Raw genomic sequence first — 23,618 nt, forward strand, 5'->3', positions numbered from 1 at the left:
CTGGAGAAAGGAGGCTGCTGTATTTCAGAGAGAGATTGACCCTAAGTTGGAGGGTGGAGAGGACCCTGTTGTGACTCTCCGACTAACTTGTCTTCCTTGATGTCCTTTAAGCCGGAGCTGATTCGGGCTGCTGCCGTATTTCTGAGTTAGCCCACTTAAGATTGGGCCTCCCAGTTTGAGGAAGGGGTGGGCTGCCATCTACCTCTGTGAATCTGCCCTGGACCACCCCGGGAGAGAAGGAGGCCTCCGGGGAATCCGGCACATTCCAGGCGAAGGCTCCCGGGCCGCAGCCTCTGTGCCACACCCTTGGCCCGGGCCAGGTGTGCGCCCTCCTCGCTGCAAGGGGGAGCGGGCGGCTGCGGGGAGCGCTTTTCCAGCCCGGTGTGTGCTGTGTGTGTTTGTCTGCCTCTGGAGGGCTGGGTCCTCCTTATTCACAGGTGAGTCACACCCTGAAACACAGGCTCTCTTCCTGTCAGGACTGAGTCAGGTAGAAGAGTCGATAAAACCACCTGATCAAGGAAAAGAAGGCACAGCAGAGCGCAGAGTGAGAACCACCAGCCGAGGCGCCGGGCAGCGACCCCTGCAGCGGAGACAGAGACGGAGCGGCCCGGCCCCGCCATGCCTGCGCTCTGGCTGGGCTGCTGCCTCTGCTTCTCGCTCCTCCTGCCCGCAGCCCGGGCCACCTCCAGGAGGGAAGGTGAGTCGGCTTCCACGAGGAAACGTCTCAGCCCTGGGCTGAGAACCTGCCTTTCTCTGCAGACCGTGATGGCTGAACGTACCTCCGAGGATTCCCACTTTGTCCAGAACCTTGTTAGAGCTCCCTTCTCCTCCCCCATCTGGGGCTTCTCCAGAGACTGATTTTAAATGAGACTAATATGTAAAGTTGTCTGCTTTTTAAAAATAGGAAGCCAATAAGCTGTGCCAAAAGAGGGTCTTCCTTACTTTAAAAATGTTCCTTCTTGGTTTCTTTTTTCGACCAAGGGCACCCTATTTGATCAGTAATATGTTGTTATATACGTTCTTTCCCCAGCGTGTGCTTTTATTAAGAGGTTTTGGTGGGAATGTTTCCCATGACTATGAACACCACAAAGATTGCAAAGGAACCTCTTCAATAATCCTGTAATTCATGTTTCAACTTTCAGATAGAAAAATGAGCCTTAAGAGTATTAGCAATACCCTTAGCTTTTGCATCACGTTACTTTTCATAGTATTTTCATGTAATATTCATTCAACAGTCACTTACTGGGCACCTGTGTCATATATCATTTGATCTTATCTAGGGCACCTAGTTGGCTGTCATGTGTTAGACGTTAAGTTCATGTAAACAAAACTTTGTGAGAACCTAGCAACTGTTAAATGTAAGCATGTGTCAGCTATGGCAACATTTTATGGGTGTTTTCCTTGTCACCTAGTTCTATCCATATATGCCTGTATAATTGCCCTGATGTTTTATGTTTATATTACCTCCTTCACCTGATGGCATTTCAATCATTATTTCAATAGGTCCAAGGCCAGGAGCCATTTCCACACATGTGCATGCATGGATATGAGATAATGCTCACATGCACATGGAATTGTATAAACCATTCCCAATATTATTGTGCACTCTGGGTGATGCTGGCCTGAATTGGATTTGAGTGGCACGAATAATGTTTGAGCATGTGTTTGAATGCAATGCTACAGTCCTTTTTGTCTAAGATAGTCTTGGAATTAACTTCCAACCTATCATCTCTGACTACCGTTTTCAAAACCATGTATGATTGCCACCAAAAAAAAGAGTGGAGGTAACTATGTGAAATAATGAATATATTAATTAGCCTGACTAGAATACTATTTTACTGTGTATATCGAAACATCATGTTGTATACCTTCAATATATGTAGTTTTAAAATGTGATAAATAAAAGGTTCTGAAAATGGTCATGAAGGGTAGGTTCTCTTAGGGCTGGGATAAGAAATCTCAGCCTAATGGAAGATATCCCCAAAGTAAGAATAGTGTCTGAGTATTAGAATTTAAAGGGACTGCTTATGGATCAACTACTTGGAATCTCTTGATTTGAAAAATGAGAAAATGAAAATGTGTTCCTCAAGGCCACACAGGCAGCCAGTCATTGGCAGAGATGAAACTGGTACTTGATCCAGGGGCTCTTAGACTGGAGCTTTTTGAGCCACATTATAAAAGTAATAAAGGAATAAGATACATCTTTTATACATGAGAAGTAATTATTTAAGCAATTTTCTTGTTGGCTATAGTTGAGTGCATATGTGTGTATTAGCATTAGGGAACAAAAATAAATATGTAGTATGCTATCAATCGTTTAATAAAATCAGGCTTAAGAGAACAGAGCTAGGACTCTCAGTTCTTAAAGACATACCAGCTTCTCAACATCCAGCCACCCCAAGAAGTCAGAAATACCACTGAGGCTCATTTCCACTTTCCCCTTCCTTGGAGGAGATTAAGGTTTTATTCTCCCTCCTCAGAGGCCTTCATTTTGGGATTCAATGGGAATGTGAAGTTTGTTGTCAGGGTAGAACACACATGCTTTTTCATTCATGGGATGCTGGGATGTGCTAGAAGTTGAACTGAAAATATGGTACCTGCCATGTCCCAAAGTGACCATGTCTGAGTGTCCTGTGGGTTGCACATACGAGAACCTAAGGCAGTGAGGTTGCTTCCTCGTTGTTTCCTTGCAGTAGAAATTATGGCAATAGATGAAATCGGCAAGACTTTCAGGTCTGGGCTCAGCTAAAGCACAGGCTTTAGAGTCAGCCTGACCCGGCTTTACATTTTGGTTCATTCACTTGCTAGTTCCTTATTAGTAACACTTGGTGTCTGCTTCTTCGTTGTTAAATGGAGGCAATGGTACTTCAACCTTGTAGAGTTTTTGAAAGGATGAACAATTACTGTAAAGTGCCTTAAAATGCCTGGAACCACATTTCTTTAAAAAGTCCAAAGCCAACAGTACAGTATAGTGAACTCATTTGTCCAGAGATCAGGAAGACCAAGTCTCCCCTTCAGGATAGGATTGCCTGGTGTGACATAAAGTGTCATGTGGCCCCAGTGGTCTGGATCTTAGTTCACAGCAAGAGGTATGACTAGAGAAGGATTGAGAAAGAGATAAGAAAGAGACTAGAAACATAGCCACTAATATGCTTGTGAAGGGCTTTATGTGCCAGGCTGTGCAGTAGAATGGCGCCCTATAGGCAAAGAAGAGCTGTGTGAATGATTCGTAAGCAGGAATGAGTGTGACTGGATTCATGTTTTAGAAAGGTCACTAAGAGAATGAAGTGGAGCTAGGGAAGCCAGATAAATGATTATTACAGTAATTCAAATGAGAGATGATGAAGGCTTTCATCATGGTAATGAAAGCAAAGAGGAAACAGATTACAGGGACATTTAGAAGGTGAAATCTGAAGAATCTGGTGATCCAATAAGTCTGCGTGTTAGGGATATGAGTACAGGAAAGTTGTGAGAAATAAGGAAGAGTCCAAGATGGATCCAAGGCTTTAGGTTTGTACGTGGTTAGACAGTGATGCCATTAAAGGATGAGGACTATAAAAGAAGGGTCAGCCCGGGCACAGTGACACATGCCTATAATCCCAGCACTTTGGGAGGCTGAAGTGGGTGGATCACTTGAGCCCAGGAGTTTGAGACCAGCCTGGGCAACATGGAGAAACCCCACTTCTAGGAGGCTGAGGCAGGAGGATCACTTGAGCCTGTGAGGGTGAGGCTACAGTGAGCTGAGATTGCACCATTGCACTCCAGTCTGGGTGACAGAGTGAGACCCTATCTCAAAAAAAAAAAAAAAAAAAAAAAAATTTAAACAAATAAAATAAACACATAAATAAATAAATAATAAAAAATAATAAAAGAAGGATCAGATTTGGGAACAAGGTTGGACAGTGAGTGGAGAGGAGGGAATAAGTTCTTGTGGGGACCTGTTGAATTTGACATGCATATAGAGATATCCAGCAGTTTCAGTGAACAGCTGGAACTATGATTTTGAAGCTTAGAAGAGAAATTTGAGATATAAATTTGGGGGCCCATAGGTAGAAAGCAAAGCCTTGACCACAGACGAGACTGCCTAGGATTTGGAGGTAAAAGAAACCTCAGCACTTAAACAAGAGATAGAGGAACGATGGAGCAGAATCAGGAGGAATGAGCACTGAGGATAGAGGAGAATCAAGGAAGAAGAGAGTTTTGCTAGTCAAAGGAAGACTGTCAGCAACATGGCAGTAATAACTGGTATTCAGATATCCATATGTGTATATACAAGGAATGAGGACTAACACATCTGGATTTAGCTGTCAGGTGAGTTTTGAAGCAATTGTTCTTCTAGAATGGCGAATTCAGAATCCACAATTATTACAGATCACTAATTTGCTTTCTCCCATGCCCTGACGCTAGAAAAAAGATGCTGTGGGTAGTAGGAAGGAATCTTTGAAATGTTTATGCTCCCTTACAGATTCTGTTATTTAAATCATTGAAGTGGTATAGCATCATACATAAAAGTGCAGGCTCTGGAGTAAGACTGCCTGGGTTCAAATCCCAGCCCTATCATGTACCATTGTAGCACGTTTATACTTTGGGACTTGGGCAAGCTACCTCACCTGTTACTTAGCTTCTATGTCTCTAGAATAAGGATGATAAATTGATACGACCATTACACAAAAAGCACTTTGCACATTGCCTGGTAAGCACTTAATACATGTTAATAGATTACTGTTGTTATTACAACTAACTGCCCTGCCAGTACTGAATTTGGTATATTGCCTTCTGTGTTTTAAGTGGTAACATTTTTGAAGGGTCTCCTTTTTACTGTCCTTTCATCAGCCCAAGAAAGGTGCTGAGGAGCCTTCCTGCGCAAGCAGAAATGAACCTCAAGTTTTACCCAACGAAACAAGGAACCCAAAGCAGGTTGCAGTTTCGAGATTGGATCTCATATCATTACTTCTCTTTGCCTTTTTCATCCATCAGACCTCATCACATACAGATTCAGTAAATCTGATGCTTTCTAAAAAGTGCTCAAATATAAGATGACCCCACAAAGATTATCTCTCATTTCCCAATGGGAAGAACTTCCCCCACATCCAAAGAAAGGATTTGGACAACTTGATTATGAAAACATTTAGCAATATACATGTAGTAGTCAAATAGTCAAATGTCTCTTTATGTTTAATTTAGTAAATTAATTACACAGATATAGTGAAAGTCACAAAATTGATGAAATAATATACTTAGAAGGATTGATTTATTCACTCACATTTTATAAAGTAATTATATTCAAATTATATTCAGTTATATTCATCTCACCAGATGACTTGAGGTATAGTACTGTTTGAATCTGGTTTTGATGTGGTCACTGGAAAGTACATCATTTCAAAACATTTAAAAGATAGAAAAATTATCCCTCAATGTGTATTGTGATCTTCACAGCATGATCACTTTGAAAGGCTTATCTGCAACAACTTTCAGCACTCACAATTATGAAGAAATACACCATTATGAGAATTATTTAGATAGCTGGGCCCTTTTCTTACTGATAAGTCTCCAATACATTGATTGAGGTCATTTTAACTTAATGTATCTTCCCCAAACAATATTTTTACAATAAAGTAATTGAGAAAGTACCCTATAATAAGCAAGATTTTGAAAGGACTTAAATATGATTTTTTTTTTTTCCTGAGGGATAATTTTGGAAAAATTAAAACCTCTACCTTACATTCAAGCATGAACAGAGATAAGAATTGGGTTGGAGGTGGGCTGGAAATTCCCATGTGGGCTTAAATTCTGGGTGTTCTAAACTGGGGCCAGCCACTAGTTCAGCCTCATTGGCCCAAGAAGCTGAGAAAGATTGTTGATTTGTGATTAATGTTTATGGGAAAGTCAGGGCATAAAGTTAAGATGTTGAGAGAATCCAGGGAATATCTTTCCCATTTAAGTTCTTAATAGTTCAAACTTACTGACTTTTTTTTTTTTTTTCTGTCCTGGAGAAATTTCTAAGGGCAAGACTTGAATCATCTATTAGAGATCAGTGTAGAGGACTGGGTGCAGTGGCTCATGCCTTTAATCCCAGCGTTTTGGGAGGCCCGAGGCGGGTGGATCACTTGAGGTCAGGAGTTCAAGACCAGCTTGGCCAGCGTGGTGAAACCCTGTCTCTTAAAAAATTAAAAAATTAACTGGGTGTGGTGGCATGTGCCTATAATCCCAGCTGCTTGGGAGGCTGAGGCAGGGGGACTGCTTGAACCCGGGAGGCAGAGATTGCAGTGACCCGAGATCATGCTACTGCACTCCAGCCTGGGCTATAGAACGAGATTCCATATCAAAAAAATAAAAAATAAAAATAAAAAAAGAGAGAGAGAGATCAGTGTAGAAATAGGAGCTCCATAGATTCTGGACTACTCTCATTTAGTCAGAAATTAAACCTAATAGGTGACTGAATCATTACTGGCCTGTGTTCTAATATAATCCCTAGATAGGTGATGTAACGTTTGAATCATGTCCAAAGCCAAAGGCTAAGTCTTTTCTGTCTGTGAGTGACTGTATGTCTGTGTATGTAATTCCCCAACAAGCGTGTACTTCTTTATTTTCACAACCATGGAAATAGAAGAGAATGGTTCTTCCTCCAACACTGATCTATGGAAGAACCTGAGTCTTTCCCTTCTCTTGTATCAGGTGAGGGGTGGAGATCAATTGGCCAAAGGTATACGGATCCTGCACTTCTTCAGGGCTTATATTTATAGAATTCTAACTGTGTCTTTTTATTTATTGTGGGGATATGTATCTCCTCATTAGAAAAGAATCAAATTGCAGCCAAATCATTTCCCACAACTAACTTAAAACTTGGACAAATCATCCAAATGCTCAGGTGCACTGATGTGGGGTGTTTCTTACAAAATATTTTATGTTTCACCATGTTTTTCTCTTATTACAGTATTGTAGAACTAAAATGAGAGTGGGCCTCAGGGGTTCTCTACAAGAGCCTCTCATTTTATACATGAGAAAAATGATACCCAGTGAGTTAAATTAACTGCCCAAATTCTCACTATTGGTCATAGCAGAGCTGGGCTCCAGCATGTTTCATCCTTTTATAGATAGGAAAATTGAGGCACAGAAGAGTGACTGCCTTGACCAGGGCCAGATTTCAGTTGCTAGGTTAATGTTCTTTTTCTGAGATAATTCCTTGGCGTATTTCTCAATTTTCTTTTTTTGAGATGGAGTCTTGCTCTGTCGCCCAGGCTGGAGTGCAGTGGCACCATCTTGGTTCACTGCAACCTCTGCCTTCCAGGCAGGTTTAAGCAATTCTCCTGCTTCAGCTTCCCGGGTAGCTGGGACTACAGGGGTGCACCATCACGGCTGACTAATTTTTGTATTTTTAGTGGAGATGGGGTTTCACCGTGTTAGCCGGGACGGTCTCGGATCTCCTGACCTCGTGATCTGCCTGCCTCAGCCTCCCAAAGTGCTGGGATTACAGGCGTGAGCCACTGTGCCCAGCCTGAATTTTCATTTAAACTAAGTTTCAAGCTTGATGGAACCTTTATCTATTGTTGAAATACCACCTGTATTTTTAAAGGAGACATCTATCTCATCTTTTCAGAAGTCTCCATTTGTGTATGTGATTCAATACATTGGCCTTTCCTTTAAAAATATCAGAGAACAGGTTAAAACCAAGCACAGCTCTAGTTTGTGAGGCATTAACAAGAGAACAGATTTCAAATTACCAAGTTTCCTCTTCCCTTTGTTCCACTCTGTTGTCAGGTTATCATGCAGCTTGGAATTGACCCAAGGGCTCAGTTTAGATAGTACTGTGATAAGACTTTCTCATTTATCAATCATTGTTCTTTAATGACTGTTGACATTTTGCATCTATATATACGTAGTCGTGTCCAGAGATTATTTCTCTCTCCCTGCTACAGACCATTGTAAGTTTTGGAGTCTTTCAGGAAGTGGTCAGTTTCATGGCCAGAATGTTGACCATGTAAGCTTTATACATACTTACTGCTGTTTTAAATCACTGCCCATTTTGCTCTTGGTAAAAGGATACTTTTTGGTAGGGGATTCCTAGTGTTTAAAAATCATTTTTCATCCCAAATAGCCTGGCCTACTTCAGGAAGGCAGTGGATCCAACAGTAATCTGAAGCTGCTGCATTGCCCCATCCAGGCAGTTATACCATGGTAGGAGGGGATCTTCACATTCTAAGATCCGCAGGGAGCAGGGGAGAGGCCACAGTGGACCTGCCATAGGAAGTGGTAGGTGGAGAAACAGCATATTTGTTCGACTGAGATGCAAGATACTCCCTGATGCGGTCTTCATGGTCCAGTCTCTTCTCAAAATGTTCGTTACTTCTCTTTATGGATTTATAAAGGTAGTTTGGCTCATAAGACCTCATTTAATTCATTCTTCTGACTTTAGGCAATACAGTGTTTTTGTTTTTGAGATGGAGCCTCCCTCTGTCACCCAGGCTGGAGTGCAGTGGTGCAATCTTGGCTCCTGGGTTCAAGCGATTCTCCTGTCTCAGCCTCCTGAGTAGCTGAGATTACAGGTGAGCGCCACCACGCCCAGCTAATTTTTATATTTTTAGTAGAGATGGAGTTTTTCCATGCTGGCCAGCCTGGTCTCAAACTCTTGACCTCACGTGATCTGCCCACCTTGGCCTCCCAAAGTGTTGGAATTACAGATGTGAGCCACCATACCCAGCCAGCAATACAGTTTTAATTCATTTTTTTCTGGAAAAAAAAAAATCTGTAAGGAAGATGCTATAAACACACTCCATGCATATTTTCCCAACATTGCAAATGCACATGAATTACCATTGTTCTTTTGTGAAGACTAAGAACTATATAATGGTATGTAAGCCCACACACACACCTAAATGCTTGTATGTTTGTGAAGGGATGTAGTGATAGCGAAAAATCTGTGCCTAATCTCCTTGTACAAAAAAAGTATTGTTCACAAAAGCAATAAGGATTTAAAAAGGAATATTTATTTTTTTTTTTAAGGAACCAATGAAACATAAATTTAAATAATTGAAAAATCATGGTTAATATATACTCCAATTATCTCCAAAAGGCATTTTAATACAAATTAGAATCTCCTTTTTAACTTTTCTTTGTTCAGACACCTTGTACATGATTTCTTTCCTTTTGGTCCTCTTTGCTTCAAGTATTTTCCTCTAGCGTCCCTGGAATCTCTGATTCCCTTTATTTCAACTGCTTCTTAGAGGGGCATAGGATACCTTTTTCTAAGCCATGCAAGAAATGTCCAGAGAACACTGTGCTCTTCGAATAACAGTTAAATGTCCTTTCTGTGCTGGAATGCTTTTCTTTGTGGGTGACTTCACAGAAATGTATAACCCATTGTTTCTGTGGTCAGAAGAGTGTGGAGTTCCATGCAGGTGGTTGCTGTCATATAGAATCTTACCACAATCACTTCCTGAGTCTGTGCTGCAGCTGAAAGCAGCTGTCTTGTGGTAGAGCCTTTGACAGTGCCAGCTGTAACTCTGATGTCCTCACTTTGCCTTCCCTTAAACCCTTGAGCTTACTCAGACTGAACCCTCAGCTTTTACCTTTGCCCTCCACTCCTTTGCTAGTCAGACAAAATATGATGTCCCCAGTTTCCCTGTTCACTGGGACTTTCTTCCCCCTCCTCATTGTCTGCCTGGGGCTGGTGTTCCAGTGGAGTGTCAGGGGAAGACATCCCCAGGTGTGATCTCCTGATAGAGTGAGTTCTCACCAGGCTGAGTCATCTACAGTTCACATGGGCACGTTCCCAAGTCTAGGTTGTGATATCATGTACTATGAACTCTCGGTGAGAGAGGTGTCTCCTCTGAAGCCATAATCATTCAAAAGGAAATGGTAGTGATCTGAGTTTCACTGACTCTTGATGACTTTGTACTATTTAGAGTTGAAAAGACTCACCCGTACTTTATGATTCAAAATTGCCTGTGTGTTTAGAGAACTGAGCTCCGTCGTTCCTATCATCCTTGCACTTCTTGCTGCAGCCTTACTCACAATGCTTGGACATTTAAATGTCAACTGGTGCCATACCCTTTATTTAAATGAAACAAATGATCAGGCTCAGGAGGATATGGCATCAGTCCTCTGGCTGTGGTGGCTTAAAATGTGGCTATGAAAAATTTGTGAAAGAAGACTAAATTCAGTTAAAAGGCTTAGTGAGAGAAGTACCATTTCAGTTTTCTTATTCTAATTAGGGAACATATTGTGACATTCTTTAAAAAGATAAAACTGGGAGCAGATATTCACACATTAAACAATAAAGTTCAAGGCCAGTTTAAATGATGAAGGATTCAGATTTTGTTTTAAAATATCTGCTTCAGCCGAGAAACATATTAAAACTTGGATAGAAAAATTCCATGTAGGAGGTTTTAAAACTAGAAAAATCCTTATAAGCATTTTCATCATCACATGTAAATATAATATAATAAAAATATTCATCTTTTCATCTTGAATATCTCAGATTTGAAGAGATGGATTTTTGCAAAGAGGATCATAACTTCTGATGCCTTTGATGTCAAACTGATAAATGACAGGTGGTATCTTGCTTCAGATTGCATACATAATATGCAATTTGAATATTTGTCAAAATTATTTGTTTTTGATAATTTTTTTTTTTTTTTTGAGACGGAGTTTCACTCTTGCTCCCCAGGCTGGAGTGCGATGGCACAATCTCAGCTCACTGCAACCTCTGCCTCCCAGGTTCAAGTGATTCTCCTGCCTTAGCTTCCCGAGTAACTGGGATTATAGGTGTGTGTCACCATGCCCAGCTAATTTTGTATTTTTAGTAGAGACAGGGTTTCACCATTTTGGTAAGGCTGGTCTCAAACTCCTGACCTCAAGTGATTCACCTGCCTTGGCCTCCCAAAGTGGTGGGATTACAGGTGTGAACCACTGTGCCTGGCTGATAAAAATGTTTAAAATACATTAGGATAAATTTCTATTTAAAGGACACTTTCAATAATTGCTTTTGCACTGAGAACAACCTTTGCTAGATTTTTAAAAGTGGTTATATGCAACTGAAACTTTATTCACTATCTTCAGTATAGCTTTTTACATTTGGACTTCCCACTGAAAGACCTCATTATAGGTGACTTCATGGAGGCAACTGTTGCTGTCTTTGAACATAAAAGAGTTGTCAGTTTACACGAGAGCAGTCCTTTGACTCAGAAGAAGGGAATGGTATCTAATAAGGTATATTAAGATTTAGTTTTTGGTGTAATTTCTTTGAAAAAAAAGAAATAGGAGACTAGTTGAGATTGTCAGCCTCAACTCGTCTCTGCCCACCATGATGGTTTTCTTTCATAAAGCAAGAATTTTAAGAAGCAGAGGAAATGAAGAGAAGTGTATGTGAATGAATGGAAGAGAGATGAAGATGTCCCAGTGGTGAGCATTATATGAAATTAGGTGGGAAAAATAGATAGGCTAAGACCATGATAGTCCTTGAGGCAATATTGAGGAATTCTGGTGCTTAACTTTAAAGGAAAGGAAAGAAACTACAGAATATTAAGCAGAGAAGTTGTGATACAATTTGTATTTTGGAAAGATTTTCTGATTGCTGAGTGGAGGGAAGGAGAAGGAGTTGCAGGGAATTCAGCTAGAAAGTGATGGCAGGCAAGAGATGGTTGAGGTTTGGTCTAGATATGGCCATAGTGGAGATGGACTTGAATGGATTTGAGATATTTAGTGGGTTATATCAACAAAATTCAGTGTTAAATAGGCGGGTAAGAAAGATGGAGAACCTGTAAGGATAGCTTCCAGCTTTCTGACTTAAAGGCATGGCAATCACAAGTTTGGTTTTAAAGAGGTTTTCTGTGAAGAACTTTTGAGATAACCAATTGGAAATGTAAAGTGAGCTGGGCACGCTGGCTCATGCCTGTAATCCTAGCACTTTGGGATGGTGAGGTGGGCAGATCACTTGAGGTCAGGAGTTTGAGACCAACCTGGCAAACGAGGCAAAACCCCGTCTCTACTAAAACTACAAAAATTAGCCAGGTGTGGTGGTATGTGCCTGTAATCCCAGCTACTCAGGAGGCTGAGGAAGGAGAATTGCTTGAACCTGGGAGGTGGAGGTTGCAGTGAACCAAGATCGCGTGACTGCCCTCCAGCCTGGGCGACAGAGTGAGACTCTGCCTCTTAAAAAAAAAAAAAAAAAAAAAAAAGGAAATGTAAAAGTAATAAGTAAATAAATAAAGTGGATGTCAGACTTGAGGACCTGAAGTTGAGGATGAAGTCTAGACCAAGGAAGTATCTTGGGATGTCAACACCTATGATGGTTATTGAAGCCCTTGCCATTGATGAGATCACCCCAGGGGAGACTCAGACAGAGAAGTTGTGAAGATTAAGGAGCCCTGAGGAGCACCAACAGAGATTAAGGAGCCCTGAGGAGCACTGACATTTAGAGTTGGGGTAAGGAGAGGGGCCAGCAAAGCCTTGACTAGGGAAGGTCAGAAGGCGGGCAGACACCTGGCAGCATGACATCATCGCACCCAAGGGAAGAGAGTTGCACAAAGGAAGGAGGGAAAAAGATTTGATGTCTCAGAAAGGGAATGAGGGACACAAAATGCAGGAAAGGAAACACAGGGCACATTCTTTCCTCTAAATAAGAAAGATAATTGAATATCACCTTTCTTTTTTTTTTTTTTTAATTGAGACAGAGTCGTGCTCTGTTGCCAGGCTGGAGTGCAGTTTTGTGATCTCGGCTCACTGCAACCTCCACCTCCTGTGTTCAAGTGATTCCCCTGCCTTAGCCTCTCCAGCAGCTAGGACTACAGGCGCCTGCCACCACACCTGGCTAATTTTTTTGTGTGTATTTTAGTAGAGACAGTGTTTCACCACGTTGGCCAGGATGGTCTCAACCTCCTGACCTTGTGATCTGCCCGCCTTGGCCTCCCAAAGTGCTGGGATTACAGGCGTGAGACACCGTGCCGGGCCAAGCATCATTTTAAAATGATTTATAGTTGGGCTAATTCACGGGAGATTATAGGTCACATCATATAAACTTGCTGCTGTTTCACTGAATCAGTTTTAGTGCACTAAGCAACCGAAATGGTAGCAAGAGCAACAAAGCACTACGTAATAGCAGCCAGCACACACTGTCAGGTTTAAACATGATGCTCAAATTCCTAGCTCCTGACATCGTCCCACACAGCTGCCAAGTACACTACCTATCAAGGCAGCCGGAGCACTGCAAACTGATCTCATGCTCTGAGGCCTGCCTCATCCCTTGCCCTCCTCCCACACAGCCCTAGGCTCGCTGCCCTTTGAGATGGCAGGCAGAAAGCATTGCAGCTCTGGGCTCATAGACCACAGATGGGTGGGCATTCCTGGGGTGGAAATAGTTCATCTGGTATGAGCAGCAACCTGAAAGTCCCAGACCCTTAATCTCATTGAAAATCTCATGTTCCTTTCACAATTCTTTCTGTTCCCATCTCACCATGGATTTTTTTGCTTGGAACATTAGTTTTTTTACACTGATTGTCATATATGTAGACAATGGAAACTTTGTGTAATGTATTGGGGAAATTTGAAAGTAGGCTTCTGGACTTCAGGGAGATTTCTGTATGTTCAGGTTGTTGTTTGGTTTTTCTTTTCTTTTTTCTTTCTCTCTCTCTCTCTCTCTCCTTTCTTTCTTTCTCTCGTTCATTCGTCGTTCGTTTTTTAGACAGAGTCTCGCACTGTTGCCCAGGCTGGAGTGCTGTGGTGCCATCTCAGCTCACTGCACCCTCCACTTCCCAGGTTCAAGAGATTCTCCTGCCTCAGCCTTCCGAGTAGCTGGGACTACAGGTGCGTGCCACCACACCCAGCTAATTTTTGTATTTTTAGTAGAGACGGGGTTTCACTATGTTGGCCAGGATGGTCTCAATCTCTTAATCTTGTGATCCACCCACCTCGCCTCCCAAAGTGCTGGGATTACAGACTTTTCTTAGAGTCAGACTGCCTATATTCCTTCCTTCCTTCCTTTCCCCTTCCTTTCTTCCTTCCTTCCTTCCCTCCCTCCTTCCTTCCTTCCTTCCTCCTCCCTCCCTTCCTTCTCTCCCTCATTCCCTCTCCTCCTTCATTTCTCCTTCTATCCATCATGCTGTCCACCATCTTTTCATCCATCCATCCATCCATCCATCCATCCATCCATCCATCCAAGCATTGCATTAGGTACTGCGGGGATATAAGGTGAGAAATGCTGTAGAAGAAATAAGTCCTAGACATAAACAATGATGACGCAGGATAGAACAAGGCAAATGCTGACAGAGGTGAGGATGAAGTGCTCTGGGCATTCATGGGAGAGAGAAGCTATCGGAGGTTATCCGCAAGGAAGTGCACAATCTGATTTACGCATCTGAAAAGAAGATTGGCTGTTACCTGGAAATGGATTTAGGGAGGGTGGAAGCAGACAGTGCTCCTGATAAAGGAAATAGCAAGCCTAAAAGCCAGAGGTGGGAAAGGGTTAGTGCAGCCTAGATCTGTGCGTTGGAGCCCAGTGAACTCTTGATGAGGTAAAGTTGGAAAGGTTGGCGGGGGCCGCATCTGCTGCATTTTGAAAGGAGTTTGGATTTTTAATTTTGTCATTACCGTTAAAACACTAAAAAGCATGATGATTTCACAGTTTATACAAAGACAGCGATTAGATCACCTTAGTGAAAAGCAGAGCATGTTTTTCAGTTCAGAACAATAAAAAAGGGCCAGGCACGGTGGCTCACGCCTGTAATCCCAGCACTTTGGGAGGCCGAGGCGGGCAAATCACCTGAGGTCAGGAGTTCCAGACCAGCCTGGCTGACAAGGCAAAACCCCGTCTCTACTAAACATGCAAAATCAGCCGGGCGTTGTGGTGGGTGCCTGTAATCCCACCTGAGACAGGAGAATCACTTGAAACTGGGAGGCGGAGGTTGCAATGAGCCAAGATCACCCCACTGCACTCCAACCTGGGCGACAGAATGAGACTGTTTCAAAAAAAAAAAAAAGAACAATAGAAAGAGGACCTGGTTATAGACAAATAATCATATGTATGCCAAGTGATTGAAATTTCTCGTAATTGTATGCCTCAAAAGGGCACTATTTCTTATGGGAAATTTAAAATGAGATCCCAGTGAACTGCTACTACTGATGATGATTATTCCAAGGCCTTGCCCTGAGTACAACCTGAGGAAATATTTTCTGTTTCCTTTTGTTCTCCTAAGGCCACAGCTGGGAAACCGCCTTTGCCCCTTTGCTTCCTGACCTAACTCGTTGGAGCTGCATGTTTTAGTGAGGGGTGGGAGTGTTGTGAAGTGAGCCCGAGGGATCCTGCACGCCTCACTCTATTGTTTAAGGAGGGGCTCCAGCTGCTTTGATCTGTGTCTCCGGGCGAGTGTGGGTGGTAGTGGGCGGTCCAGTCTGTGTCTGGCTGCCTGGCGGTCTTTCCTAAGAAGCACGTTGAGGGTCAGCGACTGTGGCTATTATAGTTATTATTGTAATAAATGCTTCAGTGCCAGAGAAGCAGTATACAGCAGTCAGATGCAATTACCATCCATGCTTTACTAGACTTAAAAAAATCTGTGAAAATCTGACTCAAATGACTCCGTTTCGGATGGGTTTATGTAGGATTTGAGGTAAACTTGTAGAGTCTCATTTCCTTGGCTGTGGAGAGAACGCTCGCTGGCAGAATCAAGGATTTTGAGGGACCTGGAGTGAGGGGGCAGAAAATGGAGAGGATGAAACCTTGAAGAGGTGTCCCTGGCTCTGTACAAATGAATAGTCAAAGGAATGATGGATGGGACCTAGAACCAGAGTTCAGTGAAAGATGGAGAAAAACCTGCTAGTTTTGTTTACTGACCCCAGAATGGCTTCAGGTCTGTTCAGAGTTCGAGTCTGATTTTTTGAATTTTATTTTCTGATGATCTGCAATATCAGAATGCCAGATCCCGAACACATACCTGGACTCCAACGCACAAATCCTTGCATGAGTTCTAGAATGCACCAAACTTTTTCCCACCTTGGGCGTTTAGTCTTGCTCTTTCCTTTGTCAGGGGCACTCCCTGCTTCCACCCTCCCTAACTCCATTTCCCCATAACAGCCAGTCTTCTTTTTAGATGCATACATCAGATCATGCACTGATTCCTGCTCAAGTAGGAAACCATGGATAATATGATACATGCTTGACAAAGGCAAATATCTTTGGCAAAATAAAACACTAGCAACCCTCTTGGCTGGGTGCAGTGGCTCACGCCTGTAATCCCAACACTTTGGGAGGCTGAGGCAGGCAGATCACTTGAGGTTGGGAGTTCATAGCCTGGCCAACATGGTGAAACCCCTTCTCTACTAGAAATACTAAAATATTCCATTGTATTTCAGAAGATTATAAAAGCTATAAGGTGAATTTTGAAGTCTTCTTCAGCATATCCATATTAAAAGGAGATGACAGAAGCCAAAATAAAATAATTATGGGCTGACACGACAACTGAGTTAAAACAAGCATCGGTTTCATTAAAAATGGCTAACTTGAAGATAAATTGTTTGACTCCAGCTCTCTAGAGGATCCAAGGTGACCTTGATGGCCAGTGGAAGAAATCACAACATGGAACTCCTTGAATAAAAATTTATTGACTTAAAAAGATACTAAAATTAGCTGGGTATGGTGGCAAATGCCTGTAATCCTGGATATTCAGGGGGCTGAGGCACGAGAATCCCTTGAACCTGGGAGGTAGAGGTTGCAATGAGCTGAGATCACACCACTGCACTTTAGCCTGGGCGACAGAGTGAGACTCTGTCTCAAAAAAAGAAAAACAACAACAACAACAACAACAACAAACCCAAAAAAACACACAAAAAATTAGCAACCTCTTTCTTTTAATGTTACTGGCTCATAAAGTCTGAGTGTTCAAGCATGCAGTATAACCTCCCTGTTAGATGTGAGGTGGTGTTTATTGAATTAATAAAATAAATATACATCTCATTGACCAAGGATAAAAGAAGGAAGGGGGAAAAGGGGCTTAAATCAGCAAAACAAAATCTACTGATGAGGTACTTTGGAAAGAAAGTTGCTTTATCAGGAACGAGTAAAAGAAAAATCTGCAATAAAGTGATACAGACAAATATTTTGATGTATTTGTTATGTAAATAATTCATAAGAAAAACATTGTGCCATAAGAAAAACACAGATAAATGGACAAAGATCATGAACCAGACAAGTAAGGAAATATAACTAAAACAGCAAACTGGCATATGGCACTGTCTACCCTCCTTCCCAGCCATCTTACCACCTCCCAACTTCCTGTTCCTTTCCACTGCTTTTTATATTTCTCCTTAACAAATACCATTATCCTAATATTCTCTCTGGGTATCACCTATTTATCTTGTTTATTTTCTTTCCCCCTAAATTGCATGTAAACTCCATGCGGGCTGGGACATCTGCTGGTTTTGTTTGCTACTGTATGCATCCCATTACCTAGAACTCAGGGAAGGTCCAAGACAACCATCTATGAGTTTTTTAAAGTTCAACGGAACATTCATTAATTTGTTAAAAAAAGACTAAATGCCTACCATGGACTAGGCACTGTGTGATATAATAGGGCTTCATTTTTCCTTTTTCAAAAGCATGAGATGTGTTTTCTACCTGTTAGAACGGCAGAGTTGAGTGCAGAGATTTGCCTGTGGGCACAGCTTTGTTTCAAAAAGAAATTTTTTTTTTTTTAAATTTTGGCCAAAATTTTACAACCAATAGATTTCATACACAAAGCCAGATTTCTGTCTTCTTTTAAAAGAAGAGTTGATGCTGACTGCAACAGGCATCAATTGCATGTGGCTACAACTGGCAGGGGGTGAAGTGCTGCTTCTTACGCCCTTTGGGCAGGATCCCAAAGGACCAGGGAAGGTCTTAGAGTAAGGCAACAGGGAAGGACCACTTCCTGTTTCCTTACTTTAAGCCTGGCAGTGCCTTTTGGCACCCAGTAGTTGCCAAACCATGGTAGTAGTTGTGCAGGTATTGGTCACAGAATAAAAAAGACCACATACAAGCTACGCTACACCATTTTATTAAGCCCAATTGCGGGAATATTCTAGAATTTTAAATAGAAAAGTTGTTTCCTGCCCCCATCCCCGCCACCCACCACCCCCAGTAGCAAGAGTAAATCCTAAATGGTTTTAGGGAAGTTAGTCTCAACTTGGGAGATGATTTGAGAGAGACCATTTTTCAAATGCATTAATGATGAAAAGCATCATTCCATGCAAAGGAGCCTGGAACAAGCTCTCCCATCATTCTCTTGGTGGGACCATTTCAAAGACTCAATACTGAGTTAAGTGCAATACAGCTGGGTGTTTAATCTCAATGAAGCTTGGTAACTTCAAAGTCCTGCAGGCAAGGCTGTAGAGAGTGTCTTCACGGAGTTCTCATGCAGTGCAGATACCCAAGGCCAATACACTCCCCAGACATGAGGACCATACATCCCCTCACTCTAGATGGCATAGCCCTTGGCTTTAAGGGAGACCCATTTGAATGAGAAAGGGGTATGTATGCAATAGGCTTGGAACCTGTTGGGCAGGCTCTGGAGTGGAGATGTGGACTAAGGACCTCCGTCCCTGGAACCAACTCCACTGAAGGCTGTGCATTTAAAGGACAATGGGGGCAGGTGTGGTAGCTCATGCCTATAATTCCAGCAGTTTGGGAAGCTGAGGTGGGAGGATTGCTTGAGGCCAGGAGTTTAAGACCAGCCTGGGCAATACCACGAGAACCTGTCTCTATCAAAAAGTAACATATTTAGCTGAGTGTTGTGGCACACATCTGTGGTCCCAGCTACTCAGGAGGCTGAAGTGAGAAGATGGCTTGAGCCCGGGAGGTTGAGGCTGCAGTGAGCCATGATCACACTACCGCACTCCACTCTGGGTGACAGAGTGAGACTCTATCTCAAAAATAAAACAAAAGAAAATAGGCTGGGTATGATGGTGCACACCTGTAATTCCCAGCACTTTGAGCAACCAAGTTAGGCGGATAGCTTGAATCCAGGAGTTTACGACCAGACTGGGCAACACGGTGAAACCCTGCCTCTGCAAAAACAAAAAACAAACAGACAGAAAAAAGAAAAGCCACAACAAAAATTAGTTGGGCATGGTGGCACACAACTGTATTCCCAGTTACTTGGGAGGCTGAGGTTGGAGGATCGCTTGAGCCCAGGAGGTCGAGGCTACAGTGAGCTGAGATTGTGACACTGCACTCCAGCCTGGACAACAGAGTGAGATCCTGTCTCAATAAAAATGAAAATTAAAATAAAATAAAAGAAGGACACCCATTGTTTTCAAAGTAGAATTTTAGAGGAGGAGACAGAAGAGGAGGGATGTGATATAAAAAGATTATAACAAGTTTGTATATTTTGAAAATATTGCTCTGAATAAATATATCATGAGCTGCCCTTATGAAGTTAATTTTTACCACCGTAAAGCAGGTTCTTTTTTTTTTTTCTTTTTTGAGACAGAATTTCGCTCTTGTCACCCAGGCTAGAGTGCAATGGCACAATCTCAGCTCACGGCAACCTCCGCCTCCTGGGTTCAAGCTGTTCTCCTGCCTCAGCCTCCCGAGTAGCTGGGATTACAGACAACTGCCACCATGCCCCACTAATTTTTGTATTTTTAGTAGAGATGGGGTTTCACTATGTTGGCCAGGCTGGTCTCGAACTCCTGACCACAGGTGATCCACCCTTCTTGGCCTCCCAAAGTGCTGGGTTTACAAGCGTGAATCACTGTGCCCAGCCCATGTTCTAAATAAGAAAGGCACCATGAAAGATTTGTAGTTATTTTGAGATTGCTTCCAAAAGGCATCCAGGGCAGGGAGGGCATTGGCTCATTAGGTTAGCCAGATGAAGAACCTCACAAGGACCACTGAACAGAGAATTTAGCTCTTGTACGTGTATAGTCATGTACTTGGTACAAATTTCACAGCACATGACAGCTGTGTGGCACATCTGTTGGAGATCCAAAAAATCAGTTTCACAAGCATTGGTTGGGAAAGATTCAGCTTGGCACTAGTTCTGAGAAAAGCCCTGCGACTTTGAATTGTGTGCAAATGTAACATGCTGTAAGTTCACTGAAATGTTAGTCTTTGCCCATGGGATAAAAATATCTAGTCCTGTTACAAGCCAAGCTGTTTAAATCACACTTGCAGTACTGGTCGTATGAAGAAGGATATTGGAAATTAGAATTTGTTCCTAGGATGGGTAGACAAGAAGAATCTAGAAATTATGACACAGGAAGTGGTTGAAAGACTTGGAGATGACAGATCTCTAGTTCAAGTTGAACAGGAAAAGACTAAGGAGGGAGATGCCATAGCTATCTTCAGATTCACAAAAACCTGATGATGCAGGGCTCTTTGGTTGTAAAACAACATCCAAAGATTATGTCTGTTGGATAAATAAAAGAATAAAAAGAGAGTAGGGGTGTGTGTCTGTGTCTGTGTGTTCATGAGTGCTGTATGTATCTGTATGTGTTGTGTGTGTATCTTGCTTTTCAGGCAAGAGAAAAAGCACATGATGAAAATTACAGACAGAGAGGTAGATTTAAAACACCATAAAAATGTTACTGTTTGTAACAGCCAAGCTGAATGACCCTCTATTAGGGATTTAATGGTAAACTCAATCTTGAGAAGGAACATAAAATGGAAAGATGAGGGCTTTGGAGTCAGACACATCTGGGAGCAAATTATATCTTTGCCATTTAGCTTTGTGACTTTAGGCAAGCTACCTAGCCTCTCTGAGTATTCGTTTTTCCATCTATTAAACGGGGATAATAAAACCCATGTTAACATGTGAGAATTAACTGAGCTGACGAATGTAAAGTCCTAGAAACAGGACGCTTTGGATAAGTGTTAGCTGACTTTTCTAGATTAGATGTCATCCAAAGTAGAAAGAGTGAGTTATAGAAATTATTGTAAGGCAGTCACTTAGCAGCTCCATTAGATGTACGTGGTCACCGCTGGTCGTGGTGGCTCATGCCTGTAATCCCAGCACTTTGGGAGGCCAAGGCAGGCAGATCACCTGAGGTCAGGAGTTTGAGACCAGCCTCACCAGCACTGGCAAAACCCCATCTCTATTAAAAATATAAAAATTAGCTGGGCATGGTGGTGTGCACCTGTAATCCCAACTACTTGGGAGGCTGAGGCAGGAGAATCACTTGAACCCAGGAGGCAGAGGTTTCGGAGAGCTGAGATCATCCCACTGCACTCCAGACTCCAGCCTGGGCAACAGAGTGAGACTTGGTCTCAAAAAAAAAAAAAAGATGTACACAGTCCCCTTGTATCGTCAATGCCTGACACAGAGCCTGCACAGGGAGCCACTCAGCAGGTGATGGCACATCTATTGACTTTATTGTCAGCACTATGGGTAAGTCACACCCTAGAAACAGGTTCTCAATATGGCAGCATGGCCAACAGAGACAGCCTGCGTAGGGAAGGGGGGTAGGTGTTGGCATCAGAGAGGTTCAAATCTCAGTTCTCCACTGGATCGAGTTACTTCACCTTTCCGAGCTGCATGTTTCTCTTCTGAGGCAGTACGTGTTTCATGGGAGTGAATGATGAAATTGCATATGCAAAGGCATTTGATATTCTTTTCCCAGAGGGATCCTCTTTACAATCCAGAGAGGCAGATAATGCACTCTGTATGGAAGAAAAAACAAGATTCAGAAAATTGAAGTGATGTGCCCAAGGAAATAGCAGAATTGGTATTTGATTCTTTCCTTTTAACCTGAAGGCCCGTCATCTTTCCGAGACCATGATGGAAACATTTTTTGGTGTCTCAGCGTGCCGGGTCCTATGCTGGCTGTTTCCGTGTATCGCCTCCTTTGCTGTTCGGGTCCCCATGGAGATGTTAGTCACTTTGCGAGTCTCTTTGAAACATCTGCAGGATAAGCTTCTTAGACACTTGAGGAAGGTCATTCTTCATGGGACACCTGGCTTTGGGAGGAGACATCTACCCAGACAGTCACGTCCGCTCCTCGCCTTGACGGGCACCGGAGGGATGGCTGTTGTGTATCTTGAGCAGCAATACCGTCGGCTAGTAGCTGTGCTGAGTCCACAGCTGCCCATCCTCAGGTCTCCTTGAGCCCACAGACTTGCTCTGTGGGATTACAGTGTTTTGAAATGAACTCCTTGCAAGAATTTAAATCAGAAATATCCGCATAAAAATGTAATTTAACGGTTTGGGTTTCTCTCGAGGAACTGGACGGTCTGGCAAACCTGAGCCCATGTTCTCCCAGGCAGCAGCCCACCAGCACTGCTGGTGCAAGGGGACCGTGTACATCTCCTTCAAGTGGAGCAGGCATCCCCACGGTCCCCTCACTGCCATTTGCACTCCCATACCTTCCTCCCCCAAAGAGTTTAGGTTACCATATAGTACTCATGCATAATTTCTATCAATAATAACATAAACACCTGCTAGAACAGTTCCTGAGGTGTTTTTTCTGACCATCTCTTTTGTATGCTTCCTCCCCAGTCTGTGATTGCAATGGGAAGTCCAGGCAGTGTATCTTTGATCAGGAACTTTACAGACAAACTGGTAATGGATTCCGCTGCCTCAACTGCAATGACAACACTGATGGCATTCACTGCGAGAGGTGCAAGGACGGCTTTTACCGGCACAGAGAAAGGGACCGCTGTTTGCCCTGCAATTGTAACTCCAAAGGTAGCTGAAAAGGGGGGAAAGAGGGAGAGGGAGATGGAGCAGTGGGGAGACAAGAGGGGAGGAAGGAGCGAGGAAAAGAAGAAGGAAGGGAACAAGGGAGGAAAAAAGAAAGAAAACAGGGGAAGCAAGTAGGCCAAGAGGGAGATGTTCAACTTCACGAGCAACTGGGAACCCACCAGACATTGGTCTTTTTAGCAGTGTCAGTCTGAAAGGAAACATGTTTCTCTTAAGTAGGGGTTGGTGGAACTAGCTGGGACTTTAAGGGCATGTTGTCTTGAATTCTAATACAAAGAGTCACATTATTAACTTTTCCAGGCAGGTGACAATCTTTTCCAGGCAGTTAACAAAGGAAGCTTGCACTCTTTGAGGGATAGTTCTTCATATCCATAGCCATCCATTTGACCAACCTCTTGAAAAATAAGGAATTAGAAAGATCTGTTTCTAGTGCTGTGCTAGGTGCTAGCAATATGAAGTTGTACTAATAAAGGAGACAGACAAGTAAATAGGAAAATTAAAGTCTTTCATTAGGTTGCTAACAAGATAAAACAAAATAACAAATAGGAAACACCTAATGGGGTGGCTGGTTCATAGGAGAGCTAGGTTTTTTTTTTTTTTTTGAGACAGAGTCTCGCACTATTGTCCAGGCTGGAGTGCGGTGGCGCCATCTTGGCTCACTGCAACCTCCGCCTCCCAAGTTCAAGCAATTCTCCTGCCTTAGCCTCCCGAGTAGCTGGGATTACAGACATCTGCCACCACGCCCAGCTAATTTTTTGTATTTTTAGTAGAGATGGGGTTCGAGTGCCTGACCTCATGATCCACCCGCCTCAGCCTCCCAAAGTGCTGAGACTACAGGTGTGAGCCACCGCACCTGACCAGTTGCTTTTTTTTCTTAAAAAGTATCCCACACAGTACTATATTCATATAACTGTAGGTCTTTGCTGTGCACACAGATACACATACTGTGTTATA

At 42.7% G+C, this 23,618-nt stretch overlaps 1 protein-coding gene across 1 annotated transcript in view; it reads left to right on the plus strand.

Annotated features, from left to right (window-relative positions):
* The first annotated feature begins 242 nt into the window (after window positions 1–242).
* Window positions 243–23,618, plus strand: part of LAMC2 (laminin subunit gamma 2) — a 58,860-nt gene continuing 35,484 nt past the window's right edge. Inside the window, exons 1-2 of the mRNA XM_033195920.1 lie at window positions 243–697; window positions 22,461–22,649. Coding sequence (XP_033051811.1) covers window positions 619–697; window positions 22,461–22,649 — 268 coding nt within the window. The 5' untranslated portion in view covers window positions 243–618. The remainder of the gene's footprint in view (window positions 698–22,460; window positions 22,650–23,618) is intronic.

The sequence above is a fragment of the Trachypithecus francoisi genome, unplaced genomic scaffold, assembly GCF_009764315.1.
Source record: "Trachypithecus francoisi isolate TF-2019V2 unplaced genomic scaffold, Tfra_2.0 Lachesis_group5, whole genome shotgun sequence".
In the NCBI taxonomy this organism is placed as follows: Eukaryota; Metazoa; Chordata; class Mammalia; order Primates; family Cercopithecidae; genus Trachypithecus; species Trachypithecus francoisi.